This window comes from Lycorma delicatula, chromosome 5, assembly GCF_047948215.1.
Source record: "Lycorma delicatula isolate Av1 chromosome 5, ASM4794821v1, whole genome shotgun sequence".
Lineage (NCBI taxonomy): Eukaryota > Metazoa > Arthropoda > Insecta > Hemiptera > Fulgoridae > Lycorma > Lycorma delicatula.
Window position 1 is genome coordinate 16,827,030 of NC_134459.1, and position 24,727 is coordinate 16,851,756.

General features: G+C 30.5%; 1 protein-coding gene across 3 annotated transcripts in view; it reads right to left on the minus strand.

Moving 5' to 3' along the window:
* Window positions 1-24,727, minus strand: part of PEK (pancreatic eIF-2alpha kinase) — a 112,347-nt gene that overhangs the window by 71,372 nt on the left and 16,248 nt on the right. For all 3 annotated transcript variants that reach the window (XM_075365695.1, XM_075365694.1, XM_075365696.1), the window contains exons 2-6: window positions 17,991-18,117; window positions 17,549-17,699; window positions 10,401-10,581; window positions 8,518-8,689; window positions 394-585 (exon numbers count right to left, since the gene is read on the minus strand). In XM_075365695.1, the coding sequence (XP_075221810.1) occupies window positions 394-585; window positions 8,518-8,689; window positions 10,401-10,581; window positions 17,549-17,699; window positions 17,991-18,117 (823 nt within the window). The remainder of the gene's footprint in view (window positions 1-393; window positions 586-8,517; window positions 8,690-10,400; window positions 10,582-17,548; window positions 17,700-17,990; window positions 18,118-24,727) is intronic.

The following is a 24,727-nucleotide window of genomic DNA, read 5'->3' on the forward strand; positions in this document are numbered from 1 at the left end:
ACTTAAAAATAAAGATATCAGAAAAGAATTAAGATAAAAAGTTGCACATAGAAGAGAAACTCATATCATAATTGAAACATATTGGTTTCATCAAATGGATAGGTAAAGCAAAGCATACATCGAGAGGTACAAGCAAGAATATTGTAAGCAGATCAACACGAAGGTATATAAATCATCACAAGAATATAATGGTAACTGGAAACACCTAGAACATTACTATGGTAAGGAGATTATTATCCCCCAGAATTATTTTGTGACAAAACAGCAATAATTCAGTCAGGCCATCAGTTTTGAATGAGAAAATTAAAATGAATTGCACAAGATGAATAAAAGCAATTAATTCTTTACGTAAAAAAAAATTAATTTTTGTTAGCTCGCAAACAATTTTTTTACCTGCTTTTTATGCATCCCAACATACAAAGCTGGAGAATCTGGCATTATATCATCATAATCATCATCATACTCATTATCATCATCACCTTCAGGAGGTGAGTAAGGTAACGCAGGTGTCTTTCCACCGAACAAATCCACCAATTCTAGCTGTCCTTTGTCTAATCGCCAAGCATTAACAACAGGTGACTCAAACTGTAACATACCAAAAACAATAATAATTATAGAGCTATTACAATGTTGGAATGGAAAAAAGATTAACAAATTTTACTAACCACAGAAAATAGTTCTGAAAAAATAAAAAATAAGCCAAATTATAGGTATTTATGTTATGGAGAAGCCCACAGTCTTGTATCATAAATTTTCTTTTCTTTTACAATAAAAATAATTTATATATTCTTTATAACATGTTATCTGTTCATAACAGATAACATGTTATCAGTGATGTAGCTACAGCACTGATTGCTGTTGTTCTTCAGTGCTGGTTACTCAGTAAATTCAACCTTATTCATTTTTCAACATAACCTCTGATAAAGAATAATAATTTGTCTTAGTCTAAATAAATTTTGTCCATTCATTTTTACTTCTCTGCTGCTGTTAAACTTGACTTAATGACTCCTTGAGGAAGTCAAAAAAAAGTCTGGACTGTAAGGTGAATATACCAGAAACTCCCTACTTAATTTTTTAGTGGTTTAAGTGTTGATTGTGCATTGTACAAATGATTATTATTCTGAAGAATCACACCTTTTTCTGTATATTATGATCTTTTTAAGCATTACAGGCCTTGCTTCATTTTCAAGCATATAGCTATAGTACTGGCTTATGACAGTATGATATCTTTAAAAAAAAAAACCAAGAATATTAACCATTAGCATATGAAAAGATTATTAGTACAATTTTAGTGGCTAATGGTTGGTTGGACCTTGAATTCTTTTCTAACAAGGAAACTGGTATGTTTCCACTTAGTACTTTGCCGCTTTGACTGTGGTTCATAAAAATGTATCCAAGTCTTATTATGATTCATTATTTTTTCCATAAAATTCATCTCCTTCAATCATTATCTAAGTTCCATACATATGTGTATGATGATAGTTCATCAGAAAACAGATTTAATCTAGGAAGACAAGACATTTGTTCTAAATAATTGAGTAAATAGTATCATTGCTTAAATTACAATTTTCAAAATTCTTTCCTGTAACTTACCTGTTTTCTTAAATAATTTATTAACAAGACACTTCAGAGATAGAGCTGAAAATTAAATTGGTAGTTTTTCATATTATCAGCAATTTTTTTGGCCCTTTTGAATTGTTCAACCCACTTCTAGAAATGTTTACAATTCATATAGCTTTTACCAACATTGACCAAATATTTAGAAATGAATTTCTGATAGTTCTACATCCTCTGAAAACAACTAAATGTTGTTCTTAAGAAATGATTTTTTCAATAGAACTTTCTGTTTTTGAATGATTAGTGATAGCTACAAACAGGAAAATGTAGTAAGAACTACCAAATTATGACTGATTATAATTTAGATCTATTTTTATATGCATTTTTTTTATTTTTTAGTTAACGAACAGCCCTTGAAACTTAATTGATAAATACTGTATGCAATGAAGGGTTTTTCATAATTAAATCGTTTTTTATAATTTTTAATACACTACTTGTGGTAAAATGCTAATACAAGGTATCTATAGAAATCTCAATGTGATGACCTCAATCAAGATTTTTCTTAATGATTTTTGTTACTTTCTCCTTTTTTTTAATTAATGTTTCTTGTGTGTTTGGCTCAGTGAAAAATAAAATGGAAACCCACTGCCCTTCTTACTTTTTCTATTAAACCTGGCACAATAATTTTGTTTTTGAAAATAACTTGCGTTCAGATTTTTTCATTAATATTATTGTGATAAGAATGATAGCTGGCTGTCATTAAGAGCTAGTTCATTTAGCATTACACAATCTGCTTGTATAGTGTTACTACAATAGCAGTGGCATTTGACAGTTCCCAGCATAAAGGATCAACTGTTTCATAAGTAAATTACCTGTCAAAACACATTCTCTTCTTTTATAAAAATTGACAATAACTAAGCGTAAATACCCTAATACTATATATTCAATGTTCAAGAACTATACAAAAATCTGCGAATTGATAATTCTACAAATTACACTTTAAATATTTTCTTTGATCTTCACAGCAAATATTTTGGCAACCACATTATTTTAATAATCAAAAGTAACTATTTAGTTACTTAATCAATGGATAAGTACTTGATGAAAATGCATCAAAACAAAGGAAAATAACCAAATATGTTATTAGATTTTCATAAAATTTATTTTAAAAAAAAATCTCAACAGCAGTTTTAAAAAAAAAACAATCAGTATTCTGTTCTTACACCTGTTTTTAGGTACTGCTTAAGAGGATGAGATGAAATGACAATTTTGTAGCGCGTGAAAATGACATGCCTGACTGGGATTCGAACCCAGGACCTCTAAATGAAAGGCCAAGATGTTACTACTCGCGCCATGGAGGCCTGCCTATTCATAACATCTGAGGAAAGTACTGTGTACTGAAACAGCTACTGTGATTATTTTAAAATAAATTTTGTGAGAATCTAGTAATATATTTGGTTATTTTCTTTTGTAACATTTAGTTGTTAAAATTGCATGTATATACATCATAGTTAGTTGTGATGGCATTCAGATTTTATTTAAAATATATATAAATATATAATAACTTATAACAGTAAACTAAAATTTACATCAGTAAGAACTTACACCTTGCAAAAAATAAATATCACACATCAATAAATGCCATATATGTAGAGATATATGATGTTAAGATAAACCCAAGTCTCCTAAGGAGAAAAACATAATAGATTTTTTTCAATTATCGCTTCTAGGTAACAGTTGAACAGAGTCGGTGACATGCAACATTCCTGCTGCACCCCTCTCCCAAATCTGCTTTCCTCCGATAACAATTTTCCCATTCCTTTCCACCATTCCCAATTTTTATTTTTACCTTCTGTGACAAGTACAGATTTCTTATTAATCCCTTTTCCTTTAAGATTCTCAGCAATTTATCCCATTCCACCCTTTCAAATGCTTTCTCCAGATCTATGAAGACTACATAAAAATCTCTTTGCTTTTCAATATATCTTTCTCTGATCACTCTTATTAATCCTATTGCATCCCTTATTAACTGCTCTTCCCCAATTGATCTCTCTAGTCTTTCATAAAGTCTCCCATTCAACACTCTTAGTAGTATCTTAGCTGCATGTGATATAAGGCTAATGGTCTATATTCCTCATATTTCAATGTATTACTCTTCTTTTCGATTGGGACCATAATAGAAGTCATGAAATCTTCCGGTCAATCACCACTCTCATATATCAAATTACACAGACTTGTGATATCTCTAATTCCCCTTCCCCCTAAACCTTTCCATAGCTCAGTCAGTACTTCATCGACTCCACATGCTTTCCTGTTCTTCATTTCCTTTAAGGCCTTTTCTACCTCTCCCTCCATAATGTAACAACCTTTCTCTTCCTCACACACTGCCTATTCATCTTCAATTCCTAGGATTTCTGGTCTCTTATCTACTTGTAAAATCCTTCCACATATAGTTTCCCACCTACCTAGAACCTCATTCTTCCCATCAACCACCTCCCCATCTTCTGTCACTATTTCCATTCTAGTTTTACCTTTTCCTTTTTTAAATGCCAGTTCCATAACTACTCTATACATCTCTTCAAACTTCCCTACCCTCTCCAATTTCTGAATATCTTCACACCGCTCCATCAACCATGTTTGCTGCGCCCTTTCTGACTCTCTTCTTAATTCATTATTTAGTTTCCTGTACATCTTCTTATCCTCTTCTGTTCTGACATTCTTCCACTTTCTTCTCTCATCCATTTTATCCAGCATCACCTCTGTAACCCATTCTTTCTTTATCCTCTTAGTCTGCTTTTTACCCCCAGCATCTTTGATGGCATTTATTAGATCCTCCTTCATATATATCCACTTCGTGTTTGGGTCTGTGTCCTCTTCCCTTCTCTCTCTATTTACCAAATAATTCTCCTTTAGCCTTTCTCTTTTGTCTCCATCTTTCAGTACCTCTCTACTCTTTTCCCTTTGTTCACTCTTTTCATCCTCATCCATAACTCTTCCAACACAAGATTTTGATCCGAATCTACATCTGCAACTGGATAAGCTTTTGAATTTTTTAAACAATTTCTATAATCTAATTTCTTGAATCTCAACAACAATATTCTTTCATCGACATATCTTACTCTTTCTACATCGTCTCTCATCTGTGGGCTCAGCAAAATTCCCATTCCATATTCACCACTCCTTTCTCCACCAGAAAAAAAGATTTTGTACCCTACACTCTGTTAACTCCCCTCTTCCTTCCCACCACACCTCACTCAAACCCACCACATCCAACCTATTCTTTTCCATTTTTCTTTTTGCATTCTGTAGCTTTCCTGCTTTAAGTAACATCAAGACATTCCAAGTTTCAATTCTAATTTTAGCTGCACGTGACCTCGATGTTTCCCCCTCCCAAAGAAACGATTGTGGGGAAGATTTAACTCTGGATTCTTTAACATTGAGGACTATCATGTGTGTTGCTGGGGAATAGTATAAGGCGGTAGTTTCCCATTGCTATCCACCTAGGCGTATGGTTGTCCAACATGTAGCCAACCTAGAGTTGGCTGCATGAGGGAACCAGTCTTGCATGACCTTCTTGAGATGTGGTCATCATGCATAGGAAAGGTGCTATCCCTCTATGCAACCCATACACCCCTTTTAAAAACTCTGAAAGACAGAAAACTCTTCAAAACGGAATTCTTACTCAGTCCCATCAGATTCTGTTTTTGTGAGGTTTTACTGTATAATATTACTTCTTTGAAATTGGGGATAAAAATGAAGAATTTATAATTTTTTTTGATTATAACAATGATTAAAAAACTGAATAATGTGACTAATAAAAATACTCTCTATGTACATTATAATTTCATTATTGACTGTTTGATTTGTCTATCAGCATAATTAATGAAATTAGTTAAAAATGATTCATTACTGAAATAATTGAAATACATATATCGTGTGAATATATATATAAATTAAAAAAATAAAAAGAAATTCAATTAAAAGTATTCAGTTACAATTAAGTTCATCAGTTAAAAAGAAAAGAAAACTTGAAACATACTTTTAAGTACTTATCATAAACTTTGAGGTATTCGTTGTAATTATTTTTGCATAATTTTTTAAAGCTTACATTTATTTATCAATATCTAATATAAGGCAGCAGAAATCCTATATTAAAAAAATATTTTTTAATAGAATATGTAATAATTATATGCAAAAGCAAACGAATGCATTAGTGGTAGTATACAAGAGTGTGCTTCTCTTCTGAGACTTTGGATTTGTTGAATTACAAAGAGCTTTAACATAACTTAGTAAATCTTAAAAGGTTTTGAATTTGTTTTTATTCTTTAAAAATCCCTTTGAAAACAGGTCAACTTTACACATGAGTTAAGTTTCAAGATAAATTTAACTTAATATAAGCAAAATACAGGAAAAAGAAAACTGAAATCTCAACTGAACAATTGTTCTATAAGGAATACAAAAAAAACCACATCAACATTTTATTTTATAGAAAGCTGACCGTGTATTTATGGTGGAAAAGCAATGTTGACTTTGAGAATCAAGTAAATTTTGTTTTTTTTATCTTAAAATGTACATTCAGAGTCAAACTCTAGTCCAAGACGTAAGATCAGAATATAAACAGCATAAATGACCTATTTATACAAGGGGCGTTTAGGTCAATCCGGGACTATTCATTTTTAACAAATGCAGAACACACTTATGATAGTAAAAAATACTTTTATTTCTTGATGTAGTCCCCTACTACATTTATACATTTTTTCCAACGTTTCACTAATGCCTGGATACCCACAGTGTAGAAAGATTTGTCATTATGTTAAAACCAAGACAGGATTGACTGCTTCACCTTATCGTTGCTGCAGAAATGCTGGCCTCCCAGTAACAATTTCATGGCCCAAACAGCTGAAAATTGCTGGAAGTAAAGTCCAGACTGTACGGAGGTTGTGACAATAACTCCCAGTCAAGTTGGTGTACAGCCAAGATCTTGTGAGCGGTACATAGTCGTGATTGTCCTGCAGAAACAAACACCTTTAGCCGTCAATTACTGATGTACAATCTTCTTTAAAATTTTTGCATTACTCAAATGTTTTACTGTGACTAAGAGTCTCATCACCATACTGTGCAAGAAATCACTAATAAATCTCACCAGATTTTACACCTTCATTCAAGAGAAATTTCATTACAACACGTTGTTCCACATCCATTTATTACACTTTACACCATGTTCTTTACGACTGACTGTTGCTGTTGTTTAACACTGTTTTATGCCAGCACACCATGGTGTAAAAGCTAACACTTTTACCTTATGTGTACAACCAACAGAATGCGCAGAAATCTCCATTTACACTCTAGTCCCAGTTTGACATGAACATTTCAATGCTACCAATAGTTCAGTTTGACCAAAAATTAAAATTTTGAGGTAAGATTGGAATAAATGTAAAAAGCAGTTGCCTTTGATTACAAGTCATATCCCGAATTTAAAATAGCATAAATGGAAAAATAGTGTATGTTATGGTCTAAAAAATATGTGATTAAATATGAAGTTTGATAAAAAAATACATGTAATCTTTGTTTTTCTCATAAAAATCTCTATTTATTCATCAATATTGAATTTTCTATCTTTAAAGTACTCCCCTTCAGATATAATACATTTGTGCCAGCACTTTTCCTGATCTTCAAAGCACCTCTGGAACACAATTTTGATACGGCATTTAGCTCCTTAAGCAATTCTGTCTTTATCTCTTCAATGTTAGCAACACATCATCTCTTCATGGTTGTTTTCAACATAGGTAAAAGGAAAAAGAAGCCATGTCCGGTGAAAAAACGGAGGCTGAGTCATCATAACGGTGTTGTTTTTGGCCAAAAATTCATGAACAAAGCAATGAAGTATGAACAGGTGCATTATCATGGTGCAATTGATATAAATTTTTTCACCACAAATCCAGGCGTTTTCTTCAGATTGCTTCACACAAACAGCGTACAACTTCCATGTAGTACTTCTTACTGACTACAGGACCAGGTGACAAGAACTCATGATATACTAAGAGATCGAAATCAAAGAACACAGTGATCAGAACCTTCACATTTGATTGAACTGGACAAGTTTTTTTCAGTCTTGGATCTTCAGGAAGCTTTGATTGAGGCGATTTGGCCTGTTTAAACTTCATACCCATACATCCATGTTTCGTACCAGTTATGACCCATTTGAGCAGTCTGGATTGTCTCTCATTTCATTCAGCAACTCCTGAGCAATTTTTATTTAGTATTGCTGTTGGTCAAAATTCAACAATTTTGCAACAAATCTTGCTGCCACACATTCCATGTCCAAAAAATCTAAAAAAAATTGCTTGGCATGAGCCAAATAACATACCAACATCATCAGCAACCAGTCTGATATCGGTGACTGTCCATAACCATTTTCTTCACTTTTTCAATCTTGTCATCAGTTGTTGATGTGCTGAGACATTCAGGGCGCTTATCATCTTCAACGTCTTTCCAGTCATCTTGAAAATGTACCACTTTTAAACCCTTATTTTATTCATAGAAGAATCGCCAAAACCAACATTTAACATTTCTAATGAGGTGCTGCACTTTATTCCATTCTTAAAGCAAAATTTAATTCAAATTCTTTGTTCCATTTTTTCCACAAGTTAAAAATACTGACCATACAAAAACAAGTGTAGCTTTTTTCAAAAGCCAACAAAATAAACTAAGCATCAAATATCCAATATGGCTACCAACATAAATATACATCAGGGACAAGTGTACTGACAACAAAAAATATTGTGACAATTGGAAAATTTAAACATTTCGCATATTTTTTTTTTTTATCAAATCTCGTGTAAACTTCATCAGTGTATTATTTTTTTAAATAGACACAAAAAATAAATAAGAATACAATAATAACTGATTATGAGAATACAAAAACGAAAAGATTTAAAACAAAAAAATTATACTACAAACCTTATGCGTCCATAATACTTTGCCAGGTTGTGATTTACTGAGAGCACAGATCAAACCTTCTGGGACTATTACTTTAAGTATTACTTCTGATAATGGATCAGATACAATATGACAATCTGCAGTTGGATCTGGAGAAAACTTCACATCATGCTGAGCCACACTAAAATTCCACCTTCGAAAATAAAAAGCAACAAATTAAAACATAATTTCTTGGGTTAAAATAAATTATTAAATTTTTAAATATTCTAAAATGAAATGCAACATCACAGCATAAAGTTTTCTTGGTACTTGGAAGTAATAAGCATACAGATGCAAAGAAAATTAGAGAACTGAAAGTAAAAAAACTGGAGAAATGGAAACACCTTTAACCTCTTGCTGATCCACACTAAAATTCCACCTCTGAAAATAAAAACTAAAAAATTAATAATAATTTCTTGGATTAAAATAAATTATTACATTTTTAAATATCCTAAAATATAATGCAACATTATACATTCATTTCTCTCTGTACCTGGAAGTTTATAAGTTTATTTAAATTATTTAACCCATTTAAATTGTTGTTTTTCTTTGTAAAACAATAAAAATATACTTAAAATAATACTTTCTTTAATTTAGAAAATAAAAAATTAAAAATTTATTTTATATATATTATGTGTATTAACATATAATAAATAAATCCACAGTAGAATAAATACAAACAAAAACTTGTAACTTTGAGAAATACAATGAAAATATTTTCAAGTTTATTTACATTCATAAATCAAAGAAATTATTCAAAAGCCATTATAAGAATACAAATCTAAACCAAAAAATTCCAATTAACTAACAATACAATATCAAATAATGTCATTATGCAGATAGTCAAAATGATATTATGACGATCATATCATTTTGACTAAGTCAGAACTGATAAAGCATCTGATAATTCAGTTGACATGCAACCACCAATCAAATTATGCAATCATAATTATAACTCTGCTTTGTCAACATATAAAATTGTGTATTATGAGTAATTATGTGCTTTTGTGAATGATTTGATCTTAAAAATGAATTTAAATTGAAGTTTTGTAAATTTAATGAATCCAAACATTCATAATCTGTAGATACAGAATGGAATTCAATGAAGTAAAAATATACACAATACATAAAACACATACACAAATAATACAATACATATAAAAAAGGCTTAACATCTACGAAATGTTAAAAATAAAAATTATACAATCATAGAGAAAAAAGAATCATAGTGTTTCCATCTATGTTTAAATTGTAGCAATATAGTTTTAGATAATATACAGAAAGGAAAATGGTAGATTCAATACAACAGTTATTCTAGCACAAAAACACAAAATGTACAGGGAACAAAATGATAGTGCAGGGTAATTCTGACAAATAAACCAAACAACCACTGCAGTTTACTGCATCTGAATGTTTAAAATGCACAAGAAAGAGTAAAACACTAAAAGTTTTTACTTAAGTAAACAGTTCTAAGAAAATATATTCCTCTGTCTATCTCTCATTTTAAAGAAAATATATTCCTCTGTTACCCAAGAGACTGTATCACAACATAATAGATAGATCAACACAACATTAATTAATGAATGTGCCTGGCAATAAAATTTAAAAAAAAGAATTTAGAAAATTTATATTACTTTACATACTAAATATTTCAATAAAACCACTTGAGATAATCTTAACTCTTAATCAGTCAACATCAAAAATAGCTGACACAAAACAAAAACCATATAGTCTACTCCCAGTGTTATCACAGTAAGTGTAAAATTCACTTATGTATAAGTAATCTACAAAAATGGTTTACATTAGTAAATAAACATCATCTGTTTTTTATCAGACAGGAATGAGATAATTTAATAATTAACTACCTCTCGGTTCCTGTACGTGGTTCAACAGCTCTGACGGTCTGTGTTAGCCTCTGTATTAATACAACATCCCCAACATTATCGACTTCATCTTCTGTCATATTTTCACAGTTGTTCATCGTGCACTCATACAAAACACGGCCAGATTCAACCTCTACACCATATGTTCTACTTTCTTTACCACCTTTAGAAATAAACAACAAATATGGTCATACAAGAAAACAAACAAATCATTTTTTTTTCATTAAAATAAAATGTTCAGTCGTTTACTTTGGTCATTCTAAACACATATTTAGACATAATTTTGGAAGGACAGGTAGAAGGGAAAAATTGTGTAGGCAGGCCACGTTTGGAATATGTAAAACAAATTGTTAGGGATGTAGGATGTAGAGGGTATACTGAAATGAAACGACTAGCACTAGATAGGGAATCTTGGAGAGCTGCATCAAACCAGTCAAATGACTGAAGACAAAAAAAAAAAAAAAAAAATTTAGACAAGGTCAAGTAAGTGATGGATAAGTGAAAATATGCCAGACCTTTGTCCTGGCAAAAGTATGACAAAAAATGGTCTCATTTGAAAATAACTCAATTTGAACTGAGACCAGCTTATGTAGAAGTCAACTAACCACTTCATCAACTAGCCAAAACAAGTAAGTATTTTCATACCTCTACTGGGCAACAGCACATTCACAAATGAAAATAAATTATATATATATATATATATATATATATATATATATATATTCTTTTTTCTCTCAATGGTTGCATGAACTATTTGCCACTAATAAAAGCTTCCCACTGTCAAAGCTTCCTAGCTAAAGGTTATGCAATTCTGGATACCAAAGGGCTTTACTCAAGCAGAGTACTATATAAAGGAAGATTGTTAATATGGTTTAAACTTTAATAACTTTGTGAATTCAACTAATTTTGTTTCATATTCTTCATTATGGATTACATTGCTTGCCGATTTTCTTACAAAGAATGTTACTCGATGTCTGGGACTGCGAAAGCAGTATTTTTTTTAAAGCGATCACAAATTGTCTATGGGATTAAGATCTGGACTAAATAATTTTCATTCTAAAATACAAAATACTAACCAATGAGCCAATTCACAGCTGATTTTTTGGACCTCGACCCTAATATTGATTTTCTCCTATCATATTATTGAACCAAAAAACAATAATTTTGATTTTTAAATTTCTTAACAAACATCTTTATTCATAATTCCATCATGAAGTGTTTAGACTTACAGTTCACTGAGTGGCTGTATTTTCTGTGTTTTTTCCTTCTAAAATTTACCAGTTTCTGTAGTCAATATCACTTCCTTTATTATTATGCAAACAAGTGTTCATTTAACTTCATTATAATTCATTCTTCCCTGCAGACTTGGGTTTTGGATGTTTTTACCAAAGTTTTTTTTCATACTTGGAGATGGCCAATTGAAAACTATACACTATGTGTTTAATGTCATTATTGACATACCATTTTGCAAACAATTTCCTAATTAGGTGAAAATTTTTTCCCTACTTCAAATGTAAAATTAAATTTCAGCTGATGTGTAAGGTTTTAAACAATGGATATTTATTCTACTTAGATTTCATGATTTCCTAAAATGAAGAGTAGTTTACTACTCTTAAAGACTGATTTTTAAAGACACTTAAAGTTAATAAAAAGTAACTATTGTATTATGCTTATCTAAAATCTTAATGTATATGCTTAACTTTAATCTTGATAATAACTTTCAATAGTTTGAAATCATAAATTGCAGACAACGAATGTTATAAAAAAAAGAAGGGCGAAAAGAGATAAAAAGATTAACTTCAAAACAGAAGTATTATTTTTTTTCAATAATGTTTAACGTAGAAATCAGTAGCATACCAATGATCATAATATTTATAATTACATCTTTTGGAATCTTCTGTAGTACACCTTTTAAATGTTCCAGACCAAAAATTTACAGAAATACAATCTAATACAGAAAAACTTTATTAAGAGATAAAGTAAAAAATAGTATTCAAGACACTTTAGAAGAAAACAACAAAAGATATTGAATGTTAACAAACTAGAACTTACGAAAGAAACTATAAGGCATTTTTTCTTGAATAAAAACAAGTTCATTATAAAAGTACCAAGAAGGAACTAAAAGAAAAATAAGCACTAAAATTTCACAGAATATAGAACACACTTGAGAGAAATATAATATAAAAAGGCATCCATCTATTATTAAACAAAAATTGTTAAACTAAAATAAGAAAAAAACCAAAACAGTAGAACCTTAACACTATGGGTGGGGTGGGATTAAGTGGAATGGGGTAGAGAGCCCCAAAGATCATGTTTCACTTTTGGATATTCATTATTTAAAAATCTTAAAAATTTATATAAAAAATAAGGGGAGACTGAATACATATTTTTAACCGTTGCACAAAATGATGTGTAATAAATTAAAAAATTATGTTATTTTAATAAAATGTTTAAAAATATTGTCTTAATAAACCAGTATAATATTTATTATACGTTATAAACAACAATTTATATTATAATTACATAAACCTGCAAAAAATAACATGCATCAGTGAACAAGGCTAACTGAAATGCATTATGAATATCATCACTAGTGAGTGAAAAGAGTATAACATATTGTTTCCCACAGAGAGAAGTATAACAATTTGTTGCTTTACACTGCATGTCATAGTCTTCCCTATGAATGTGATACATGAAAATCATCTAAGTAAAAACAGAAGTAGTCAGAGTGTAATGATCTTCTAATAGTCTGGCTGTATAATTACAGCAAGATGTGGTAAAAAAAAGGATGGTGTCAGTTGTGGAGCTGAACATCATCTGCATTACAGTGGGTCTGATATGATGATATCCATATCAGTGTGTTCAACTTTGTGAAAAAGCCAGCAGAACATCACTTCATTCTAAACCCTCCATAGCAAGCCTAGCATGAAAGGTTTGTTATTTATGGTAATTAATATACCATTTTTAAGAGTGCTTAGTCTTCAGCAGCAATCTACAACCATTATAATTAATAAATGCAAAATTTTTTCATTTATTTAACTTTTAAACAAATGAACAAATCTTATACAAAAAAGCACTTAAATAACATAGGTAAATGTTCTTTCTTAGATAAACATCCTTCAGACGATAACAGTTTGCTGTAGGTAAATCTCTTGTGTGGCTTACCTGTCACTCTTTGAAGCATTTCAATAGGAATTAATTTCTAACAGGATTCACAGCAGCTGAATTGTTTAAAAGCTGGTGTATTGAATACTTGACTTTCCAAAAACCTCCACAAAAAATAAAAAACACACTAAAAGATCAGGTGACCTGGCTGCCCGTACATTGTTCCCATATGAGGAAAACTACAACTAGGGAGAGAATTCTGCATACCTTACTTGAAACTTGTTTCTTGTTTGATATAGTCTACAGTTACATCTTGTTGAAAATAGATGATTGCTTATTTACTAGATTTTGTGTTTAGGAACCAAAAACGGTAACTAACAAGAAAACATAAAAAACTTTAGTGGCCTTTCACTACCACATAACTAGTTCAATAATAACCAAGGAAAAGACTGTGCACTACCCAACTTCAGAACTGTAAAGTGGTTTCTCATGTAATACTACGGCTTTTGTGGGAGATCAGTAACAGACATTTTCCTTATTAATACTCTAGAAAAATAAAAATAAATCATTTTTCACAAAGTTGTTCATCAGTTTTTTGTAGCTTTGTTCATGTAGTGCGTTAGAACTTGAATTTTGTGGGAATGGAAGTGGGTAGTTCCTTATAAAAATCTGCCAAATTCTGGCTTCAGGTAGCTCAATAGAAGTAGTTTGGTGTGAACCCTGCTCAAGTGAACGCTTTACGTTCTGTATTTACATTATTAACTTTAGTTTTTATTGTATACCCAGAAGTATCAAAATTTTGAACCAAAATCTAAATAAGAACTGATGGAACAGGAAAACTACAATGAATACTTAACTATTTTCAAAACTCATGCTGAGCGATCACAAATGTGATATTATTTTTAAAAAAGGATTTCACAGCAAAAGCATTCTGTGCTACATTCTACAATTATCACATAGTATACTATTAAATACTACAATAATGCTGTTCTAGAATATTGAAATATATCAGCATGCATTGTCTGACTAAATACTTACAAAGATGGAATTAACTACATAATGTTTAAAATTTGGGTGATCAACAGTTACAAAGATACACAATTAGTCCTGTATATAAATTATCCACCCTCTTCATTGTTTGACTCAAAATGGTTTTACAATTCACGTTATTATTAATAGCATAGAAGTTCAACTTTTTATGGCAAACCATAATTGAGATACCCCACCCCACCACATGATATGTAAATTACCCTATTCAATTCAATGTCCAAAGTATCAGGATTGTACGACAAACATTTATTAAGATATTTAAATGGTCTTAAGAATAGATAATCCCACCTCCTCAACTGATTGACTTCAGAATAGAATCACATCAATTTTTTAAGTAATATAAACATAATTATCCAATAAACATTTTACGATAATTTTACAAACATTTTATAAGAATTTTTAAATAAAATTTTACGATAAATGAAAAAATCAGTTAATCCCATTTGAAGAAAAGAAATGTTTTCTGTCCCATCAGTTTATGGGAATTTGAATAAGGCAAAACACAATCAGAAAGTATCTTAGTTACCTAAGGGGCATTAAATTATGTAAAAAATTACTTTCATTCAGTATAGTGTAAAGCTATTCAATACAACTACATAGCTTGGAAGGTAAAAGTAACAACATCACACAATGAACAACACCCAGTGTTTTTTTAGGAAATCTACGAAGACCGATTCCAAATCTGCTTCACCTGATTCACAAGCCGGCTTTGAACACTGACATTTTGCCTTACTTCACACCCTTCAATTTCTAGGATACTACTAGCTGAGAAATTTTATGCTACAGAACTAATATGTTGGATTTATGCAGTTTACCACCTTACCTGAGACCCAATATCATTCCTGTTATTAAAAGAATGGAAACAACTCCACAGAATTTCAGTTATAAGATTTAGGTTTATTGTATATTCTTAAAGAAGCTAGACTAGCTTCTTTAACAATACAATACAGCTTTGTACTTCTAATGATGCCAGAACATTCCTGGTCCTTCTAAACGTTATGCACACAGATATGAATATTTCAATAATGATTGTTTTGTAGTCTTCATAAACTGATGATAAAACGAAAAAGAATGCAATCCCAAAAAAAAAACCAACAGCACAAATATATCTAAAAAAACAGAAAAATTGGTCACTCCTCCAGCATTCATGCTCAACTGAAGCATACTAGATTTGAAATTAGCAGCTTCCTTGGCCTCTGTACAGATTACGTAAGACAATTAAAAACTGTAATTCTAGTAGCTGTCAAATTTATATCAAAATAGGTTCCAGCTCTCAATGTGAAAAAAATTATACTTTCTTAGCAAGCGCATTGGTCCTCTCACTGACCTTTATTCATTTATATCCAAGGAAACAATGTAACTCTACTCATTAGCTGAGAGAATAATCAAAGCACTCCCACAGCAGCTAAGAGCTGAACTGATAAGAGCTCAGTCATTTAAGGGAGAATGTCTATCAGCACTCAAAGACATGGTCACTTCCACAGATGACTAATTTCATGTAGAAAATGCCAATATCTGTAAACTCACTGCGATCTGAGAAGGGATCCCTGGAATGACCTAAGGTTTTTTCCTATAAAGTTGTACAATAAGCCTAGCAACCGAATACCAATCAGATGAAACCAAGCCTTCTAATCTCTTGTAAAACAGAAAAATATTAACCCACAATTAAAATAGAGCCCATTAGTAAAGACAAGGTCAGAAAATATATGTTTCCTGCAGGAAAATTTCTGTAAAATGCAATAAAACTAACTTCTCAGAGAATTATCAAACTTACTTTTTAATCTATTTTTTAATACAAAGCTTGAAATAAAACATTACATTAACACATTGGAACATTCAATCAACACAATTATAAAACCCAAACACTGCTTGCATATATTACAGTTTTTAACTAATTCAATAATCGCACAAAAATAACACGAACGATGAAAATTAATCTGTCAGTTTTACACCTTGTCTGGAATTACAAAGCAAAGATGAACATTTCATGAATATATGTAAGAATAATCAGGGATTCTTCTGCTATGTAGATACAATATTACAAAAACACAATAATAAACTGTTACGGGCATTGAAGTCAAGCACGTATGCTTGTGATCTCCCATTCTTGATATACAAAATTATAATGTACAGGATATGTTAAATATTCATGATATAAAAAGATAAACCAGACAAACTGGATAGCGATTCTTTTTTAAATTTTTTCTTAACAAACATAGTGGATCATATAACTTATTGGAACTTATATATCCTTATTGGAATTGCATCTAAACAGTTTTCTTTTTTTGTAATATTTTGAAAATATAAGTGACTGAAGTAAATTATAAATAGAATTTACTTCTAAATTTAATTCACAAAAGCATATTTTTTCAAAAAACTTACTTTTTAATTATTCTCTATACATAAATAAGAAATACATGCGTATGTCTTTTTTAAAAAACAGGTAAAACAAAAATTAACATTTCCTATCATTAAAATGTTCCATTTAAGACATGCCTTTATTTTGAAGTATGTACGTTCACATCTTCCAACCTACATAATCACAATAATGAAATAATGAATTATGCATTATCAAATACATGGATACAGAATAGTAAATACAAACATACCTTTCACAGTGAAGTATTCATTCTCAAACAATCAGTTATGGAATAATATACCATAACTTACAGAGCTAAAACACATCTTATATAAATACACATTCATAGCTAGAGCATTAAAATAAAGCAAAAAAAGAATCAGTAATATTAGTACGCGCTTATTATTACTTTATACAAATAAAACATTTGTTTAAGAATGTGCAATAATAAATGGGCATGGATTAGAAGCAGGCAAAAGAAAGTTTGGGTTGATTTATATATTTTTGGTATACAATTTATACACATTAACACATTGGTTCCTTCTAAAACCCACAATTAATTTTTATATTATACTGCTAGTGTAAAATTATAATTAACTGAAAAATAAATAAATACCTGATATTACAAGATCATCAGAATATCTAAATGAAGATTTTAACAAATGTTCAGCATTTATTGGAATTGCTTCAATAAATTCACCATTGAACTTATATAAACCACCACTTAGAGAAGGAATCATTCTAACCCATTGGCCATTATTGGTCAACTGCAATATATATAAAATTATAAATATGAAACAAAAAAAAGCAAAAACTACAAATAAATATAAACTGTGTAACAGAAAGATACTAATTAAATTATTTAAAAACCTATCGTTCTATCGTTAAAAATACCTTGCGTAACAAGTTTTCCATATTAATTTCATAGATATCATTATATTCCACAAAAAAAGAATATATAATTATTTTTTATTTTAAATTACAATAATAGATTTATTTTTATTTCAAGCATCCAATTTTTATTAAAGTATAATATTTTTAGTATAATTAAAATATACCTCACGATTATGAATATTCGATGATAACATTGGTCCTGGTCCAGTGGGTACACTCCATTCCTTAACACCTCCATTAGCAATATTCAACATAGAAACATGGCCATCTAACGTACTCACAAAAACTAACCTGAAAAAGAATACAAATATTGATACCACAGTCATTATAAATTAAAAATTTGATTGAAGAAAAGTCTGTAATTTGAATTAGTCTGTAATAAAAATTCAAATGAATTCTGAATTCTGTTATGAAATGTAGGATTTAGTCTTATCCAGAAGGTTTAAATTCTGGTCTAGCTTGGTATTCTTCCCTCTACAGAATTTTCATACCTCTTAAGCTTTAAGTTTTATGATGAATTATTATTTAGAAATAAAAATATATAAAAAGAATTTTGAGATGTCTGAATTTAATAAAAAGAATTTTGAGATGTCTGAATTTAATAAAAAGAATTAATTTTTTTTAAGTTTTGCTATTTTCAATCTCTTAATTATTTACATTCATTTAATCTGGATAATTTATGTTTGCGTTTGCATTTAATATAAATATTACGGAGATCAGATAAACACTTGGTGCAATCAAGTTTGAGGATGACAACTCAGAAATGAAGTGTCACATTTTCAATAAAACCACATAACAAGTGATAAATATTAAAAAATATGACTGCCAAAAAAAATTGCTCTTTAATGTAAAATAATTAAAGAGCATGCGCATGACAATTAAAAGCATGCAGGTAAATAGTTAGAGCATTCGGGGTAATTTGCGAATCATTATTTTTTATTAAAACTTGATATCCAAAAAACTATAATGTACAGAGGCATGGAACACAGTGATGTTTTGTCACAAATTCAATTATACATTAAGATTATCATGAAAATGATTTTTTATTACAATCTTTTATACTATTACTACATTAGGTGCGGCAGGAAAGAGGCTCAACATTTCCAAATTCTTTCCATGGTTTTCAACAAGTCAATACAGTGTGCACATATCTCTATGAGCTGTATATCAAAAGATGTGTTTCAAGGTGTAAAAAACTCCCAAGTATAAAGTGTTGTGATGTAAGATTTGGTAAATCCATTTAAAACAATTTTTTTGCTTTCATGCATTATATTCAACCAAAGTAGTCTTCACAATCAAAGCAAGATTGTTTGGATTCACTAAAAATACCTTTCAAAGTATCTGAAAAATGTTCAAAAGCAACAATCAAATCAATATATATATATATATATATATACACGAGGTGCGACAATAAAGTAATGAGACGGATTTTTCTTAGCAAGATGTGGCAACCCTGCAGCTTGCGTAGGCACACCATCTTTGACCTTGGTCTATAAGCTACTTCTAGTCCAAGCGGCACATTGATGCAACTGCTCAGTCGTGAGTTGTGCTGTAATAAGTGAAAACGCGTTTGTGTCTCTCGTCACAGAAATGAAACCGCAAAATATTGCGCAACGATATGCCATTTCGTTTTGCGTTAAATTGGGTGAAAACACGACGAAAACTTATGGTAAGCTTCAGAAGGCTTTTTGAGAGGAGGTTATGTCAAGAGCTCAAGTTTTTCGGTGGCATAAAATTTTTAGTGAAGGCAGAACGAATGTTGAAGATGAAGACCGCAGTGGACGACCATCAACCTCACGGACAGATGTCAACTTGACCAGGGTGCGTGAAATCGTACGATCTGATCGAAGATTATCTGTGAAAATGACTGCAGAAGAACTCAACATCAATCGAGAAACGGTTCGTCTAATATTAACTGAAGATCTTGGTATGAGAAAGATTTGTGCAAAAATGGTCCCCAAAAATCTCACACAACAACAGCGAGAAACACGGAAAAATGTAGCAGCCGATCTGTTAGAGCAAATGGAAATCAATCCATGTTTGTTGAGCCGTATTATCACTGGTGATGAAGGTTGGTTTTTTCAATACGATCCAGAGACAAAACGCTAAAGTTCGCAATGGTGCTCAAAGGGATCACCCAGACCAAAAAAAGCTCACATGTCAAAGTCAAAAGTGAAATGCATGCTTGTGTGCTTCTTCGATTCCAAGGGAATTGTTCATAAAGAGTGGGTGCCTCCTGGACAAACAGTTAACCAATATTTCTAAGAAATTTTAAAAAGACTTCGTAAACGAATTCTTCGTGTCCGTGCCAACATTGCATCCCATACTGCTCTGTCAGTACAGCAATTTTTAACCTCAAAACAAATTTCAGTACTACCACAGTTACCTTATTCACCAGATATCGCTCCATGCGACTTTTTTCTATTTCCAAGAGTCAAAATGGTGGTCAAGGGACACCATTTTCAAACAACACAAGATGTCCAAAAAGCTGTGACAAGGGTCTTGGAGGATATTACAGAAGATGAGTTCCAGAAATGTTACCATCAATGGCAGAAGCGCTGGAATAAGTGTGTGCAATCAGAGGGAAACTACTTTGAAGGAGACAACACTAAGCATGACTAAAACGGTAAGCAACATTTTTTTCACATCAGTCTCAATACTTTATTGTCGCACCTCGTATATATAAAATAGGCCAAATTTATGTGTGCTTTACAAAAACCAGAGCCTGAGTTTAGAAAATATATATATATACTCTATTTAAATACACATAATACTTAATCTAGTAACAAGTACTAACATAAATTATCCAGAATAAATAAATATAAGTAACTTGAAAGCTTGAAAATAGTAAAACTTTAAAAAAACTAAATTTCTTTTATGAAATTACAAAGATGCTTTGTCCTGTCAACACTGTCCTTATACAATTTTATTTTTAAATAATAATCCATTATAAAAGTAAAGTGAAAGTAAAAGCTTGAGCACGGTATGAAAATTCTGTAGAGTTTGAAAAATGCCAAGCTAGACTAGAATTTAAACCTTCTGGATGAAACTAAATTCTACAATCCACCACTGAATTTACCAGAATTCATTTCAACTTCTTGTATTGAGTAATTCAAATTAAGACTTGTCTTCAATCAAACTTAAGATTATTACTTGAAAATGAAGTCTTTAAAAATTAATAACATTTATTTATTGTTTTGGATTATTATAATCACACATTTTATCTGCAAGAAACTGACAATTTGATGGTAATTTTTGCTGCTATCTGAACGTAACTCAGAAGAGATACTGATGTGTGAATATAAAAAACCTGTCGTCTGTTAGGTAAATTCATAAAGTTTTATGGACGTTTTATGGAAGTTCATGTTACAGATTAATTAGTGTACAATAACTCAAATGCAGTCATGCTCAGGTTCTGCTTACACTCCATCCTAACAACAATTTACAAACAAGTACAACATGAGACAAAGACCTATCTTGTTTCAAAATAGGATAGATAAAAGGAAAACAACTGCACACTCAGATTAATCTTGGTTAAAGGAGAAATTACAAATGTGGTATTTTTGAGAAAGGATTTAAAAATGAAGTGAAAGAGATTCTTTCTTTTTAATTTTAAGGAAAATAAAATCATTCCTATAAAAATTTAGGAATATTAAGAAAGGTTTTTGAAGTATAGTCAATGAAGAGAAATATAACAAGAGATCCAATGACAGTTACATAATTTGTAAAAGTAACATTGCTTTTACTTTTTGGATTAGAAAACTAAAAAAGACAAACACAAAATAATATAGAAAAGAGCAAGATAAATAATATGCAATCTACACCCATTTCTTTTCAGATTTCACTTTTTGGCCTATAAGTTAAATATTGTATTATTAGTTAAAAATTATATATATATATTATTGTTGTGTTTTATACATATATAAATATATATTTTACTGTTGCTCTTAAAAATTTTTCAGATACCTTAAAACGTACTTCAAATGAATCCAATAATACTATATTGAAGCGATACTGAATACATACAATATTGAAGTATTCTGAATATGTAATATTCTGGGTATTCCAAATTGAAGGAAATGCTTGAAAGCAGAATAATAATCCAAAGAAAGATAGTTTTTTTTGTTTTCAGTCATTTACCTGGTTTGATGCAGCTGTCCAACAGTCCCTATCTAGTGCCAGTCATTTCATTTCGGAATACCCCCTACCTACATTTTAATTCCTAACAATTTGTTTTGCATATTCTAAATGTTGCCTGCCTGCACAATTTTTACTATCTACCTGTCCCTCCAATATTAAAGCGGCTATTGGAGAATGCCTTAATATGTGTCCTATAAGTCCATCTCTTCTTTTAACTAAACTTTTCCAAATGCTTCTTTCTTCATAAATTTGTCGCAACACCTCTTCATTCGTCACTTTATCCACCATTTAAATTTTTAACATTCTCCTACAGCACCACATTTCAAAAGCTTCCAATCTTTTCTTCTCATGTACTCCAATCATCCAACTTTCATATAAAGCTATGCTCCAAACATATAATTTCAAAAATGTTTTCCTGATGTTTAAATTAATTTTTGACTGACAGCTCGTTTCGCCTGTGCTATTCAGAATTTTATATCGCTCCTTCTTCATCCATCTTCAGTAATTCTACTTCCCAAATAACAAAATTCTTCTACCTCCGTAATCATTTCTCTTCATCGATGACACTCAGAATTATTATATAACATCAGCAAATCATAGCACCTTTATCTTTTCACCTTGCACTGTTACTCCAAATCTAAATTGTTCTTTATCATTAATTACTAGTTCTATGTAAAGATTAAAAAGTAATGGGGATAGGAAACAGCCTTATCAGAGTACCTTTTTTATTACGGCTTCTTTCTTATGTTCTTTGATTTTTACTGTTGCAGTTTGGTTCCTGTAAATGTTAGTAATTGTTCTTCTATCTCTATAATTGAAACCTGACTTTTTTTAAAATACTGAACATTTTATTCCAGTCTACATTTTCAAATGCCTTTTCTAAGTCTATAAATGCCATGTATGTTGGTTTGTTCTTTAGAAAGATAGTAACTACACTAAATTATCATTGCTACTTTAGAAAACTTTAGCTTTTAAAAACAAAGCTGAAATTTCTCAAAAAAAAACAATAACCATTATTTTTATGAAATTTATTATGCTTATTTTTATGTATAAGTATTATAACTCTGCATATACTTTGAGCATTGCAAGAAATGCCATAGAACTCTTAAAAATAAAAATTTACTTTATATTTCTTATTTTAACTAAATATAAATATTGCTAATTTAAATAAGAATAATTGAACTTTTCAAATAAACAATTTGATAAAAATTTAATTTGTTTTCAGATGAAATCTTACATTTTACATTATTAATGCAAACTATTAATAACAAGAGTAATCATCATAAAATTATTGAAAAACAAATTTAGTTTTTCAGATTTAAAAAAGTTAGTGGCAACAGATTAAAAGTAACGGTCATAGGGACTTCATGTTGATAAAAAGCTTAAATAATCAATCCAAACAACAAAATTATCAAAATTGATCTAAAATAATTCATATAAAAGCTCATACATGCTCACATGAACACACAAAATGAATTCTGTAAGTGATTTTCTATTAAAAACAAAATGAATTCAAATTCATAACTATTTCATTTATTTTTTTACACAATTTTCAAAAACTACCCATTTTTTTTAATTGTAAAATTATAAACCATTCCTAGTATTTGTGACCAAATGTTGTTTTTCAAACTGGTTGCACCGCTAACCTGAGTTATTTGTTTTATATCAGGTCACCTACAACTAATATGTTATGGTATATAACACTTACACTGAATGTAAGCAGTTCAACACAATTTGAAAAACTGCTGATGCTATCTATATTTTATTTAAAAATGAATGAATTACTTATCCTAAAACAACATACATATATAAATATATATATATAACTAAATGTCATAAGCATTATAATTTAATACTTTTAAAGAATAAAAATAAAACGACAATAGTCATGATCAATAGTCAGGTAAAATATTTATTTTAACTTCATTAATGAAGCTAAGAAAGGTAACTCCCTCTATGAATCATGAGACCTTGCCGTTGGTGACGGGGCTTGAGTGCTCAGTGATACAGAGTAGCTGGACCGAAGGTGCAACGATATCGGAGAGGTATCTGTTGAGAGCCAGACTAAGGAATGATTCCTGAAAGGGGGCAGCAGCTCTTTTAGTAGTTGCTCTTTTAGCGTAAGTCAGGACGACTTAAACGGCCATATCAACATCACTCAGTCCTCTGAGTACTGTGCAGCCGAAAGCAATGGAAAACTACATCTGCTTTTTTTTCCAAGAAAATGTAGCTCACTGCATTTTCATTGAGTAATGATGGAAGCGCCCTCCTTGGTAAAATATTCCAGAGATAAACTAGTCCCCCGTTCAGATCTCCGGGTGGGGACTACTAAGGAAGGGGAGTCACCAGAAAATTAAAAAATAACATTCTACGAGTTGGAGCGTGAATGTTTGAAGTTTAAAAAAGGCTGGTAGGTTAGAAAATTTAAAGAGGGAAATGAATAGGATAAATGTTGATGTAGTAGGAATTAGTGAGGTTCGGTGGGAAGAGGAAAATGACTTTTGCTCAGGTGATTTTAGAATAATTAACTCAACATCAAATAAAGGGCAGGCAGGAGTAGTTTTCATAATGAAAAAGAATATAGGGAAGACAGTAGAGTATTTCAAAAAGTTTAGCGATAGAATCATTGTAATAAGTTTAAAATCAAAACCTAAGCTGATAATAACTGTTAACGTCTATATGCCTACAAGTGCCAATGATGATGAGGTAGAGTGTGTATACGAAGAAATTGATGAAGCAATTAAACACATAAAAGGAAATT